The 14,113-nt window shown below is 63.8% G+C and overlaps 2 protein-coding genes across 3 annotated transcripts in view; both read left to right on the forward strand.

The window, feature by feature from the left end:
- WDR90 (WD repeat domain 90) overlaps positions 1-12,021 on the forward strand; it is a 43,637-nt gene extending 31,616 nt beyond the window's left edge. Inside the window, exons 44-45 of the mRNA XM_035339501.1 lie at positions 6,482-6,485; positions 12,009-12,021. The gene's annotated coding sequence lies outside the window, so the exon portion shown is untranslated. The remainder of the gene's footprint in view (positions 1-6,481; positions 6,486-12,008) is intronic.
- On the forward strand, positions 7-11,097 carry RHOT2 (ras homolog family member T2). Of its 2 annotated transcripts, XM_035339524.1 has the most exons (18): positions 7-18; positions 775-856; positions 970-1,013; positions 2,522-2,575; positions 2,898-2,950; positions 3,491-3,599; positions 4,061-4,162; positions 4,643-4,741; positions 4,848-4,956; positions 5,227-5,347; positions 6,188-6,272; positions 7,598-7,743; positions 7,844-7,944; positions 8,016-8,146; positions 8,542-8,622; positions 8,773-8,895; positions 9,144-9,346; positions 10,698-11,097. In XM_035339524.1, exons 4-18 carry the CDS (start codon positions 2,537-2,539, stop codon positions 10,813-10,815), a joined length of 1,620 nt encoding a protein of 539 aa, XP_035195415.1. In that variant the 5' UTR covers positions 7-18; positions 775-856; positions 970-1,013; positions 2,522-2,536; the 3' UTR covers positions 10,816-11,097. The 2 variants fall into 2 exon arrangements, with proteins under 2 accessions (XP_035195415.1, XP_035195414.1); XM_035339523.1 differs by lacking the exon at positions 7-18 and having other exon boundaries at positions 757-856; positions 7,598-7,687; positions 7,788-7,944.
- Positions 12,022-14,113: the final 2,092 nt, after the last annotated feature.

Consider the following 14,113-nt stretch of genomic DNA (forward strand, 5'->3'; position numbering starts at 1 on the left):
GAGGAGTTCCCCGAGGAGGTGAGCGCCCTGCCCGCAGCCGGGGGCGGCGGCGGGGTCCCCGCTTCGCTCCCCGAGCCCGGGCTCGGTCCCCGTCTGCGCGCGGGGCTCCCCCGGCCTCGTTCCCCGCTGCTCCCGGTGGGACGGGGCCGGTGCTCAGGCCGCCAACTCCACGGCCTCTGCCCCGCGGCGACACCAGCTCAAGGACGTGGCTGTGCCAGGCCTGGTGCTCAGAGCCGCCAGCCTGCGTGTGCCCCGTGGGGCCTCTGCTCTGCACCTCGCTGCCGTGGCTGCGATGGGGACGGGGCATCGCCCTGGCTGGGAGCATTTGCCCAGCGCCACCGGCAGTCGCTCGCTGAGGCTCGGGGGACAGCTGCCCCCCAACGCCTTCCTGTGTTTCCCAGCGAAGCATCCGCAGTCAGCTTAGCGTGTCTCCTAGGAGGTCAGGTCAGAGGGTTGGGGAGCGCCCCAGGGCTCAGCTCCGGGGTGGCAGCGCTGACTTTGCTGAACAGCAGCTCTCACAGCGGGACGTGGCACTGCCTGGGAGGCTTTCAGAAGTTTCACTGTGCAGACAGTGAAACCTGTGTGAGGAGCAGACTGTAGCAAGCATCAGCTCACTGCGGCTCGCAGCCCCTTCCTGGTGGGCCAAGAGCAGTCTGTGGGCTGGAGTCACCCTGCCCACGCAGCGGCCGCGTTGAGGTCCAAATTCAGCCATCCTCTCCGCTGCGTTCAGCCTGGCACATCCATGCGATGGAACGGAGTCTGCTCGCTTTGCAGGTGCCCCCTCGTGCCGAGGAGATCACGATCCCAGCGGACGTCACGCCCGAGAAGGTCCCCACGCACATCGTGGACTACTCAGGTGGGGCCGGCGCCCTCGCTCCCTGCCAGCCTCGCCTCTCCCTGCCCACCTGCGGCCAGGGGAAGAGCATCCCCGGGCAGCAGCTGTCAGTGATGGCTTTTTTCCCCTTCCAGAGTCAGAGCAGACGGAGGATGAGCTGCAGGAGGAGATCGCTAAGGTGAGTGGGGCTGGACAGGGGGTTGCAGGACAGGAGGCTGCACTGCTGTAGCCCTGCAGCTTCCAAGTGACACACGGCCATTCCTCCTTCCCATTAACCACCCAGAGACGTGCAGGCAGTTGGTTATCTGCGGATTAACGCTATCGGTTTGTTTAGCAGATTGGTTAATCCTTCTCTGGGTTGTAAGCTGTCGTGTGGCTTGTCCTGCTCCTCCGGGGAGCCTCCAGAAGGAGGGCAGCGGGGGGCGGCTTGCTGCCAACTGCGGGTAGAAGGAGTCACAGAACACATAGCGTGCTCCTGGCCCCGGGGTGTTCCAGCCATGGAAGAGGGGAGAAGCAGTTGCTGAGCGTGGGTGAGACCCCCCTGCTCCCTGCCTTAGGTTCCTGCGGTGGCACAGAGGTGGTGGTTTGGGAGCTGGAGCCCTGGGGTGGAGAGGAGAAACAATCCAGCCGGCTGGGATGGGCCCAGCTGCTCCTCACCGCTCTGGGATTGACTTTGGCTCCGTGCTGAGCAGCCTTCTCCTTGGTTAGGGGTAATAACACCACACTCCACTGTGCATTTCATGTGAGCACAACTGTTTAATTGCTCCTCCTCAGTGTTTGGTGGATGAGGAGGTGGGACAGGGAGCACAGGGGTGCTGTACCCACCCCACAGACAGCAGGAGGGTACAGATGCTTAAAACGGCTCCAGGAAATCCTGCCTAAACCCTTGTGCGGCCCTGGGATTAGCACTAACCTCTCCCCTGAAAGGGCCAGCGATCCCTGCTGTCTGCTGCAAACAACGCCCTGGTGTCAGCGCTGTCGGTGCGGGCCGGGAAGGGGGGACAGCAGCTGCTGAACCAGGAGCTGGGACGTCAGGCGCAGGGAGGGGAGGAAGCAGTTCCCGTGCTGAGCCAAAGGGAGAGGGAGCCCAGCTGCCTGCAGCGGGGGTGGCCTCCCCAGAGCACCCCTCAGGAGGGCACGGCGTGGCGGCAGGCGTGCTCGCAGCAGCAGGATGGGGCACGAAGCAGAGGAGCGAGGCTTGGTCATGGGCAGGGGGCTCCATCAGGTGCCTTTGTCCTGCCCTGAGGCTCGGGCTGAGCAGCTCCGTGTGCTGCCACCTCCCTGCATGGCTTGAAATGGCCTCAAGCCGTGCGGCTGGCACGGCCACGCACGTGCCCTCACCTCTCTTTCAAAAGCCCTGCATCCAGGGAGCGGATCCAGCAGAGGTGGGAGCTGCCACGCACAAGTTAGCGAAGAGAAATACCTGTGCTGGGCCAAGAGCTGGGGAGGGAGGGTCTGCGTGCTGTCCTGGGGCACCTGGGGCCGGAGCTGATGTTGTCCAGCTCCTCGGGAGCCCGCGGTGTCTGTTTGCGCGTGTGCTGCACGCCCTCAACTGCAGCTGCTGGGTTGCAGCGCAAGCACGACGGCAGCGTGCAGGGCTGGAGCTGCCTGGGCTCAGACCTGCCCCCCACCACGCTGAGAGCACCGGGATCCTCACTCACCCTCCTTTCCTCTGCTCTCTTGCAGGCCAACGTGGTCTGCATGGTGTACGATGTCACCAAGGAAGTCACGATCGAGAAGGTAACGTGCTCCCCGCCAGGGCCCTGACAGTCCCGGTTCTGTGGGGGCTCGGGGTTTGAGACTGCTGCAAGCAGAGGCAGGCTGAGCGCAGCCCAGGCACGCTCCCACACTGCTAATCGCCTCCCTGTGCTGGGGGCAACGGGCTCGTCGCATCCTTCTGCTGGCATTCAGCATCCCCGGGTGTGCTCTGCCTGCTGGTGCGGGGGAACACCGGGGAGCAGATGGCTGCAGGGCCCTGCCGACAGCTACGGCGCGCGTGCTGGGAGCTGCCTCTCCCTCCACAGGCTGCTCTGACGGGCCTTTCCCTGTGCTCGCCTTTCAGATCCGCACGAAGTGGATCCCCATGGTGAATGGAGGAGCTGAGAAGGGAGCCAGGTACTGGGTGTGGAGCTGGGTGGTCCTGGAGGCTGCTGGGCCCTCACCGCCTTTGTGTCCTCCAGGGGCTGCTCAGATCGAGCCAGCTTTGCGAGCGGTGGCCAAACCACTCGTAGCAGAAGAAATGTGGGGGCTTTTCTCCCTCGAAGTCTAGCTGAGGCAGAGGGTCACGGGAGGAGGGTTCCTCCCCGCCCCGATCCCTTGCCATCCAGGCAGAGAGAGGCTGCTGCCAAGGGAGTATGGGGCAGAGGAGCCACAAGCTGTGTGGGGATCGCTCGGGCAGAAGGCTGCTGTGCTGGATTAAAGGCTTCTGAACATATTGTTGCTGGGTGAAAGCGTAAGCAGGATCAGGCAGTCTGTTTCTCCAGATGGATGCTCCCAGCCGTGGGAGGCAGGAAAGCTGTTCTGGACCTTGCAGAGGAGGGTGGGGAGGCTCCCCGGCCGGCTGCCCGGCAGCACGTGCGGCTGGAGCGGGGCTGGGGCTGGGAGAGGGGTGGCCTTGCTTGTGCTCTCTGATGCTCCATCTTTTTTTTTCCCCAGGATTCCCATTATTTTGGTGGGGAACAAGTCTGACCTGCAGATGGGCAGCTCCATGGACGTCATCCTGCCCATCATGAACCAGTTCTCGGAGATTGAGACCTGCGTGGAGGTGAGGGTCCTGAGGGCAAAGCCTCCCTGAGGGGTAGGAACATTTGTCTGTCGTGGGTCGGGGGAGCCTTCGTGCTTGCAGGGAACACTGGGCTCTGCTGGTGTTGCTCTGCACAAGTACCGTGTTTCGGGTCTCGAGGGCCTGTGCTTTACGCCTTCTGCCCTTTGGCTTCCTCACAAAGAGCGAGTTTCAGTGTCTGCCCTGTCTGGCTGTAAGTGGTTTTGAAGCTCCGCGCAGCCCCGTCTGAGGCTGTGGAAAGGACACAGCAAAACCACAGCGTGAGCAGGAGGTTCCCTTTTGTTTTGGTTTGGTTTTTTGTTTTCCTGCTGGTGGGCAGAGATTGCTCTCTGCTTTGATGCGTTCCTTGTCTGGCTTGGAGAGCTCCAACCGTCTTCCTTCTGCCCCTGTCACAAGCCCATTGCCCACCCCGCTCACAGGACTCTCTCCCTTTGAATCCTCAGTGCTCTGCCAAGAACCTCAAGAACATCTCTGAGCTCTTCTACTACGCTCAGAAAGCTGTGCTGCACCCCACCGCCCCCCTCTACGACCCAGAGGAGAAGCAGGTAGGAAGCACTGCCCGTGGTTTCTGGAGGAGCCCCTTCCCGCCTCCCCCGGGGGGCTGCAGAGCTCAGGCCGGGGCAGCACCTCGTGCTCCGGGAGCGCTGTGCTGTGCTCCTACCCCTGGGAAGGAGGGAGGAGAGTTGGGGCCAAGATAGCAGGAAAGAGGGGAAAGCTCATGGGGGGAGCCAACAGCAAAACGCCCGTCTCCCCATGCTCAGCGTAGCCAGGGTAGAGAATTTGGGTGTTTGGGAAGAAGCCCTCGTGCTCCAGACCCTGTGGCAGCCATGGTGGGAAGAGCGCAGGAGAAACCTTCGCTGTGAGCTGTCCTGCTCCTGACCCCCAGCTCTGGCGTGGCTGTGGCACTGGTCAGGCTGGGCCGTGCTCCCCGCAGCGCAGGAAGGGCTCTGCACTTCGGGGGGCAGGAGGAGGAGCCCCGCTGAAGGCAGTGCCCTGTTTTTGTCACCGTGGTTGGTTCCTTGCAGCTGAGGCCCGCGTGTGCACGAGCGCTGACCCGGATTTTCAACCTCTCGGACCAGGATAACAACCAGATTCTGAGCGATGATGAACTCAACTACTTCCAGGTAGGGCTGGCTGTGGGGCTGGGGTGCATCCCAGTCCCTGCGGCTGCTGGCGGGTTGTGCCATCCGCGTGCTTGCTCACGAAGGCCTTCTTTCTCTTGGGAGGTAGAAGTCCTGCTTTGGAAACCCGCTGGCTCCCCAGGCCCTGGAGGACGTGAAGATGGTTGTGTGGAAGAACACCACGGATGGGGTGCAGGACAACGGGCTGACGCTAAACGGTACCAGCGTGGGGCTCCGTGCTCCTCCCCAGCATGGAATGGGCGCACTCATCTCCTTCAGCATATCGCAGGGGGTCCCGTCCTCAGGCTGAGCCCCTTGGCTCTCGATCCGAGCCGAATTAGTCCCTCCTGTCCAAGCAAGCCTGAGCCTGCTGCGGCCGTTTAAAGCTCCCTGCCCAAGCACCCTGCTTCAGCGTAGTCCTGAGGTGTGGATGCCCGAGGCAGTGCCCGTCTGGCCCTGCTGTCTGAGCTGCCTGGTGTCTCCCACAGGCTTCCTCTTCCTCAACACGCTCTTCATCCAGAGGGGCCGGCATGAGACCACCTGGACCATCCTTCGCCGCTTTGGCTACGACGATGAGCTGGAGCTGACAGATGACTACCTGCACCCGCAGTGCGTGTCCTGTTGTGCATGGAGGTGACAGGGTGGGACATACCCGTGGTGGTGACCCTCTCTGGGCCCTGGGGGTTGCTGCCCTCCTCAGCTGAGGCTGAATCTGTGCCCTGAGCTCACGGTCAAGTTCGTGCTCCTCACCTTCCCCTGTGGCCGGGAGCTGCCACGTGGGGTTGGCGACAAATAGAACGGCCTTGGAGCTGCTGTCTGTGCTGCTGGCTCTGGTGTAGGCGGGCAAGGAGGGGGGGAGGCAGTGGAGGCCTGTCCCTGACTTCTCTTGACATCAGCAAGGGGCTGTGAAGGCTGCTCTGTCTCTGCCTGAGCTGAGCTGTCGGGAGCAGTGAGCTGTCAGCGTAGCCCTCCCGGCTGGTTGTGCAGCTGCAGCCTCTTCTCTGCTCCCTGCCACCCCAGAGGTGGTGATCTGACAGTAATGAAAGGCTTCGGCTGCGAGCTGCCTCGTCCTCTCCCCAGAGAGCAGGCTCCAGGGGGAGACCGCAGGGCCCCTGCTGGTGGAAGGCGCTGGGGCTGGCGCCGGGCCCTTCTGACACCCTGAGCACGAGGCAGAGCGAGGGCCATGGCAGCTCCCGGGCTGCTCGGGCAGTGCGGATGTGCCACGGGGAGTCTGCTTCACAGCCTCGAGGCCCTCTCCCTACAGCTTTGTTTTGTTTTTTGGGGGGAGTTTGTTGAGGAACAACGCAGGGTTTTGTCGGGGAACAGCCTGGCCTACAGACACCCGCGTGCCCTGGGTGCGATGTGGCTTTGCCGAGGGCCCGCTCACGCTGCCCTGCGTTCGGGGCTCGAGGAGGCGTCGGAGCTGCTCACTTGGGTCTCTCCTGGCAGGTTCCGCGTGCCCCCGGGCTGCTCCTCGGAGCTCAACCACCTGGGCTACCAGTTCCTGCAGCGGCTGTTTGAGAAGCACGACAAGGTGGGCAGCGCGGTGGGGCCGCGCGGGAGCCTGGCTGCTCTCTGCCTGCCTCTGCTCCCCTTCAGCCAACGGCTTTCCTCTGTCATGGAGGCGCGGGGCCGGGGTCACCACCCTTGACCAAGGTGCAGACGGTAAATGGTGAGCCTTCGGGCTCTGAGCTAACGTCCAAGCGGCATCGCCGCTACCTACGGGCAGAGTGATTCTGTTCGGTGACTGCAGCTGGCCCCCCTGTGGGAGGAGAACCGGGCCAGAGAGAGGCAGAGGAAGCAGCTGGTTGTGCCACGGGCCAGCTCTTTGGAGAGCCAGAGAAGGGCTGTAGAGGATCTGCAGCGCATCTGGACGCGCTAATTAGGTGTCAGTGTGCACCTGGGTTGTGGCAGCTCGACGGGAGCTGCAACACCGAGTGGACAGTTACCTCTGCTACGGAGCCAGGCCGAGGGAGCTGGGGGTGTTCAGCCTGGAGACGAGAAGGCTTCAGAGAGACCTGCCAGTGCCTGCAGGGGGCTGCAGGAAAGCTGGGGAGGGACTTTTTGTCAGGGGGTGCAGTGATACAACAAGGGGAATGGCTTTAAACTAAAAGAAGGTAGGTTTAGATTAGATATGAGGAAGAAATTCTTCACTATGAGGGCGGTGAGGCACTGGCCCAGGCTGCCCAGAGAAGCTGTGGCTGCCCCATCCCTGGCAGTGCCCAAGGCCAGGCTGGATGGGATTTGGGCAGCCTGGGCTGGGGGAAGTGTCCTTGCCCACAGCAGGGGGTTGGAACCAGATGATCTTTAAGGTCCCTTCCCACCCAGACCGTTCTGTGATGGTGTGACACATGTCCCCGTGTGCCCAGATGCCAGCAGAGCCTCTGCCGTGGCCCTGTGGCATGCCAGCCCGAAGACGTTGTGTCGTGTCGGCACGTGGTTGTCTGGTACCAGAGGCCCAGCGGCTGCACGCAGACCTGGGGTTGGTTCCCCTGCACGCAGAGGGTCTGGCTGCTGCGTGGCAGAAGCAGCAGCTCACGTGGACAGGCCCTTCCTGCTGGCAGGGCTGGTCGGTTCCAGCTGCAGTCACAGAACAGAATCACCCTGCCCGCAGGGAGCGCAGTGACAGCAGTCCCTGGGCTTCGCCTTCTCAGTGCACGCGTGCACCTCTGGCCTTACTGGCAGCTGATTTCTGCCACTGAAAGCACCCCCGTGGCATCCTGCAGCAGTGGGCAAGGCGGCTTCAGCGTGCCAAGGCCCCTCTCTGTGTCCTGGAGGTGTTTGGGGTGGCTGTGGAGAGCCGTGGGTGCGTGTAGGCTGCGTCCTGCCTCGGCTGCTGACTCCCGTGTGTTCCGGCAGGACCAGGACGGTGCCCTCTCGCCCACGGAGCTGCAGAACTTCTTCAGCGTCTTCCCCTGCGTGCCCTGGGGCCCCGAGCTCTACAACACGGTATGCACCACTGATAAAGGCCTGCTTTCCCTGCATGGATTCCTCTGCCAGTGGACGTAAGCTCAGTCCCTCTCCCACGCCTTCGGTCACGGTCGCGTAGCGCTTTGCTTGGTTGGCATCCCCCGACTGGCTCCCCGCTGCTCTCCGCCTCTCCAGGCTCGTGGCCTACCTGGACGTGCGGCACTGCCTGGAGTGCCTGGGCTACCTGGGCTACCCCATCCTGTCGGAGCAGGACTCCCAGACGCAGGCCCTCACAGGTATGGCCGTGCCCTCCCCTCCTCACCCCTCGGGGACCCTCCTCTCGCTCACCCGGCCCCTCTCCTCGCAGTGACCCGGGAGAAGAGGATTGACCTGGAGAAAGGCCAGACCCAGAGAAACGTCTTCCTCTGCAAGGTGCTGGGAGCCAGGGGCGCAGGCAAGTCCGCCTTCCTGCAGGCCTTCCTCGGCAGGAGCCTCGCGGTGAGTGGCTGCTCCCCTGTGCGGCGGAGCAGGAGGCAGAGCGCGAGGCCCGGGAGCGACCTGCTGCGTGACGGCACCTCCCGCCCCGGCCGGGCCCCTCCACGCCGCGGCTCTTGCCTCCTTAATTTTGTGTAAGGTGGCGGGCCCCCTCCCTCGGCGTGGCCCCACGACCTGCAGGGGCTGCTCCTGCCCCGGGGCTGTCCCCGACCCGACCGAGGTGGTGCTGGTTTTCCCTGCTCGTTACGAACGGCCCCGCACCTCGCCGCAGACGCTGGCTGGCCTTCAAGGGCAGCGGCCGTTTCACCGCGGGGCCTGGAGCAGTGGGCAATGCTTTCCCTCCCCCGAGCACTCCTCTTGCTCCCCGCTGTCTGAGACGGCGTTTTCCTCGGTGGCAGGCCCAGAGGGAGACCCCAGGAGAGCCGTCCCTCTACGCGATCAACACCGTGCAGGTCAACGGCCAGGAGAAATACCTTATAGTAAGTTGGAGCGGGGGCAGCGGCTTGCAGCAGGGCTGGGCTGTGCCCCCCGTGCTGCTGCGAAGCTGCAGCACCATGACAGTGCCCCTGGGCTGCGTGCTGGTGGGAGCCAGCCCCATCTCCGTCGTGTCCTTTCCCCTCCTGCTCCAGCTGTACGAGGTCAGCACTGACACAAAGTTCACGAAGCCGTCGGACACTGCCTGCGACGTCGCCTGCTTCATCTATGACCTGAGCGACCCCAGATCCTTCAGCTACTGTGCCAGTATTTATAAGGTGAGTGGCAGGGGCCCTGGGGGATTCAGCCTTTGCGCGGCAGCCCCGCGTCTCCCAGGAGGCTGGTGCACGAGCTGGCCTTCCCCAGCCCTGGTGCTGGAGCCCCTGCCTCCGGGCAGCAATGTTGCTGGCCGAGCCCTTCCTCCCGGCGCCCTCCAGCCCTGCCCAGCTGGGACCCTTCGTGATTCCCTCCCCGGAGCCCCGCGGGGTTGCTCACCCCTCGCCGGGCCTTCTGCCCATCCCCGCAGGAACACTACATGGACAGCCAGATCCCCTGCGTCTTCGTGGCCTCCAAGACAGACCTGCCAGAAGCGAGCCAGCAGCCCGGGCTCTCCCCCGCCGAGTTTTGCTACAAGCACTGCCTCCCGCCGCCCTTCCTCTTCTCCTGCCACAGCCAGGGCCCGCCCGGCACCGCCGTCTACACCAAGCTGGCCACCGCCGCCACCTTCCCGTTAGTATCCGTCCCTGGGCAGGGGGCTGTGGGCTGGGAGCAGAGCCCGGGGAGGAAGGCTGCTGGCTCTGCCCGCCAGCACCTCGCGTTCGCTGCGGTTTCTCTCTGGCTCTCGGCGTCGTCTGCTTCGCCGGGCAAGGGGAGCGAGAGGGCCGCTTCGTTCCCTGCTCTGAGACAAAGGGGACTCGGCTGCCTTCTGCCTCGAGCATCTCTCTGGCAGATTTATTAGATAAGCTCCTGGCACAGGATCTTTATTTTTGAAGCCTGAGATAAAATTTAAAGAAGTGCTGAAGGGGGGGGGGAGTCGCCGGGCTAGTTAGCCGAGGCCTGCGGAGAGGAGGCGGTGGCTGTTTCCTCCCGATAGATGGATCAGGCAGAAAAGGAGGTCAGCGAAGCAGGACCTCTGATCGCCCTGGGAACAAAGCGCTCCTGGAAGGGGCCGGGCGTCGCGCTGGGCAGCGGGGAGGCTGCCGCAGGCGGAGGCTGGTGAGGAGAGAGGGGCTCTGCCGGCGGCGAGGCTCGAGGGCGGCGCAGCCGAGGCTGGGGCCGAGGGGCAGCACAGCACCGGGGGCAGAGCCCTTTCCGGGAGAACATGTGGGTGCGTTGGAAGACAGGATGGGATTACTAGTGAGTGGTTTTCCCTTTAGCTTCTTTTCAATAAACAACTTTATTTTTAGAGCTGACACTTTTTTTTTTTTTCCCCTCTGCAGTATTAAAATTTAAATATTCTTAATATATCTTAGGGTATGTGGTATAAATAAATAACGGCGTAATGGAGGGCCAGGGATTGGCTGCTCTCCCCTTGTTTAGTGGGGAATGAATAATGGATACGTCTGCCCTCCTCGGAGAGGAGCGCGTTGATGCGGGACAGCACGTGTTTAGGAAGGGGATGTGTACGCACGGGTCCCTTCCCTGCTGCCCTTGGGTCGGTCCCACCAGCGGTGCCGGCTCTCCCAGCCCTGCGTGCCCGCATCTCCGCCTGCATCCGCTGCCGGGGCTCTGTAAAAGCATTCTGACCTAGAAAGGAAGGCGCCGTACCTCCTTGTTCTAATTATTTAGATGTTGGTGTGCTATTTCAGGACCACGGGAGGGTAAAGCCTGCATCTGTTCCACCAGCAGGGCAGGAAGCCATCGCTTGGCTTGGCGATGCTGCCGGGTGGCGGGCGCTGCGGCGCGTGGCACCTTCAGGCGGGTGGTGGCCCTGTCCTGGAGCCGTGCTCACCCTGGGCCCTCGCAGGGACTCCCCGACCTCCCTGCCGGGGTGGGAGCCCCCCCTGGCTGTCGGGGAGCGTGGCGTCGGGGCAGCTGTCGGTGCGCCTCACTCACTGGCCTCTTCTCTCTTCCCTTGCAGCCACCTGAACGCCACGGAGCTGGGAGCCGCGTCCTTCTGGCTGCGGGTGGCCCTGGGGGCCGCGGTGACCGCCCTGGTAGGCTTCACCCTGTACCGCACGCTAGCCAAGAACAAGTGAGAGCTGCTCTCCACCCCGTCCTCCCCGCGACGCCAGCCTCCCCCTCCCGAGCGATGCCCCGGCGAGGGGCCCTGTGTTGAGCTGGTCCCCGCTGGGAAATCCTCCTCCCCCCAGCCTCAACTGCAGGGCTGGTGAAACCAGAGTTCCCAGTACCAGCAGGATAGATCCTCGGCACCAGCCAGCCTAACCCCGCCGGGCCGCTGGGGACCCCTCCCTGGGAGCCAGAGGCTCACCCCCGTCTTTTATTCTGTTCATGTCTTTTTAACGTTTGTTTTTATGCTCCAACGTGAGTGCTTCAGTATCCGTGGGGCAGACACATCCTGTCCACAGCAGGCTGTGCTGGTGCCCTCAGGTCTGTGGGGTGACACTCCTGGAGCCCCTGGGGTCTCCGGCAGCACCAGCCCGAAGGCTGCCGGGGTTTGTTGGTGCTGGTGGGCTTTGGCCCCATCGGGCACGCCACCACCCGCAGTCTCCATTTCCCTCTGCCAGCACTGCCCATGCTGGGATAGGCAGCCGGGGAGGGCTGGGGGTGCTCGCTGCCCAAACCCCAGTTTTGGGGTCTCTCCTGGCCCCTCCTGCTGGGGTGTCCTGGCTGCAGCCCCCGGCCCTGGGCTGCGAGGGGCAGGAGGGACACCTGGGCCCTGTCCCAGGCCCTTTCTGTCTTCTGTTTCTGTACTGGAGTGCTGCAACGTGTCCTGCAGCAGGATCTTGGCCCACCTGCCCTCCTCCCCCGGCTGCCTGCGTGTCCTGTCCCCTCCCCACCCCTCCAGTATTCCCGGGGGGGGGCTGAGGGCAGGCTGCGCTCCTTCCCTGGCCGTGCCATGGCCAAGCTGGCGGGCACGTGGCCCTTGTCCTGCTGTCCCCTCCGTGGGGACTGAGGCCGGAGCAGGCGCCTCCGGGCTTTGCATCTCCTGGTACGACTGGAACTGCGTCCATGCCCCACTCCCAGCCCCCTCCCCCTGCCCCGACGTGGGCAGCTGGCGTTTCAGCCCAGTTTGGGGCCAGCCCTGCCCCAGTGCCCCAGAGACCGAGCCCCCAGGCAGCTCAGTGCCCAGTTCCCCCCTCCCCAGGCTCCCACCCCGCTTCTGCCACGCTGCGGGGAGCCCGGGGAAGCTCCTGGTCCAGAGACGTGCCACAAGCTCACGGGCTACACTCAGGGTAGGCTGATTTACAGGCAGCTTGCGGGGCAGCACCGAGGGACAGCCAGCTGCCTTTCTGTCTGTCTGCTGAAAGTTTTATCGTGGCCTGGAGCTGGCAAGGGGTTTGAGAAGCCACCTCTGTCCCCATCCCACCGTGGCGTGGTGGTGGCACTGTCCCCAGTGCTCGCTGCTGGCTCGCGGGTCCTGGCACCGCCGGGGCCACCTCTTCCATTCCCATTCCCACTCCCCATGCCCCAGCCCAGGAACGTGTCCCATGGGGCAGAGCCCTGGGGCGTGGGCCTGTCCCCGTGCCCGTCACTGCTCCAGGTCTGGTCTTTTAGGTTTGTTCTCTATAATGAAATAAATTTTTACACACCTTCCGCTTGCACCCGCTGTCCTGTCTCGCGTAGGGAGCAGCACCGCTGTCCCCTGCCAGAGCTCTGCAAAGCCAGGGGGACCCTTGGCTGTGGCGTGAGGGGGTCCCAGGGGAGCGAGGAGTCCCCAGGGGCCTGGGCTGCCCGCCCCTTTGGGGACAGTCACGGGATCTCAGGGTACAAACTGAAGCCTGGCCCCGTGGGACAAGGCGCAGGGCTGGGGAGCGCGGACACCTCCAGAACAAGTGCAAGGGAGGGCGGGTGCCAGCCTGGGGGGAGAGTTGGGGAAGGAGGCAGCGGGTCCCCGTGTCACTGTCACGGGCTCCCCAAACCCCTGCAGCCAGCTCTGCTGCACCGCGCAGCTCTCAGGGCTGTGCTACCTCCCCTCCCTGCTCCCATTTCCCCACGGCAGCTTTTCCCTCATTATTTCTGTCTCTGCAGGCTCCACCGCAGGCCCTGGGCACTGGGGAACGTGGTCAGAGCCTTTCCCAACACCTCTCCAGGGCCCTGCCGTGGCTTGGGTTGGCCCCAGGGACTGTTAAAGCCCCCAGAGCCTCACCTCTCCCCTGGGATGAGGCGCTGGGGAGCTCCAGGGCTGGATGGTGCCGCGCTGCTCCCGTTGTGCGTGGGATCCCTCTGGGCTGCCAGGGCAGAAGGGGGTCCTCGGGGCAGGGGGACACAGCCCGGCCAGGCTTCGGGGTGCCGGCACGGGGAGGGAGCGGAGCTGGTGCGGGACAGAGGAGGCGATGCCAAGGTGGAAGGGGCGCGCGGTGCTCCTGGTGGCTCCAAACGGGCCGGGCCCCCAGGGCGCAGCAGGTCCGTGCGCTGCGGCACGCGGTAACGGTGCCGGTGTCCCAGAGCTGCGCTGGAGTGGGGACATGGGCACCCAGACTGGGACATGGCATATAAAGGGCGCTGGGTCGAAGGTCCCCGGTGCTGGGCTCTGCTGGTCTGCAAACAGCTGTGCGGGGCGCGAAGCACCCCTGCGGGATGTGCTGCTGCTGGGCTGGGCTGAGGGCACCCCAACGGGGACAGAGGCAAAACTTGTGGGCACCTCTGCCTGGTGCTGGGACACGTACTGGGGTACTGGGACCTGTACTGGGATGCTGGGAGCCGTACTGGGATGTAGGTTCCTGTAGTGGGATGCACAGAGCCATACTGGGATGCGGGTACCTGTACCAGGATGTTGGTACCCGTGCCAGGATGAACACATCGGTACCAGGATGCACGTACCTGTACTGGGATGCAGGTACTCGCACTGGGATGCTGGGACCCATACTGGGATGCAGACACCATGCCAGGCTGCACACACCTGTACCAGGATGCAGGTTCCCATACTGGGATGCAGGTACCTGTACTGGGATGCAGGCACCCTACCACGCTGCACGTGCCTGTACTAGGATGCGTGTACCCGTACTGGGATGGCAGGTTCCCGTACTGGGCTGCAGATTCCTGTAACAGGATGCATGTATTGGGATGCACATACCTGTACTGGGATGCAGGTTCCCATACTGGGATGCACGTACCCCGTACTGGGATGTAGAATCCTGTAACAGGATGCATGTACTGGGATGCCTGTTCCCATACTGGGATGCCCCTCCTCATACTGGGATGCAGGCTCCCATCCCAGGATGCCTGTTCCCATATGGAGATGCCCATTCCCGTCCCGGGATGCCCATTCCTGTACTGGGATGCCCGTTCCCATGCTGGGATGCCTGTTCCCATACCAGGATGTCTGTTCCCATCCTGGGATGCCCATTCCCGTACTGGGATGCCCGTTCCCAT

This window comes from Oxyura jamaicensis, chromosome 14 (assembly GCF_011077185.1).
Source record: "Oxyura jamaicensis isolate SHBP4307 breed ruddy duck chromosome 14, BPBGC_Ojam_1.0, whole genome shotgun sequence".
Lineage (NCBI taxonomy): Eukaryota > Metazoa > Chordata > Aves > Anseriformes > Anatidae > Oxyura > Oxyura jamaicensis.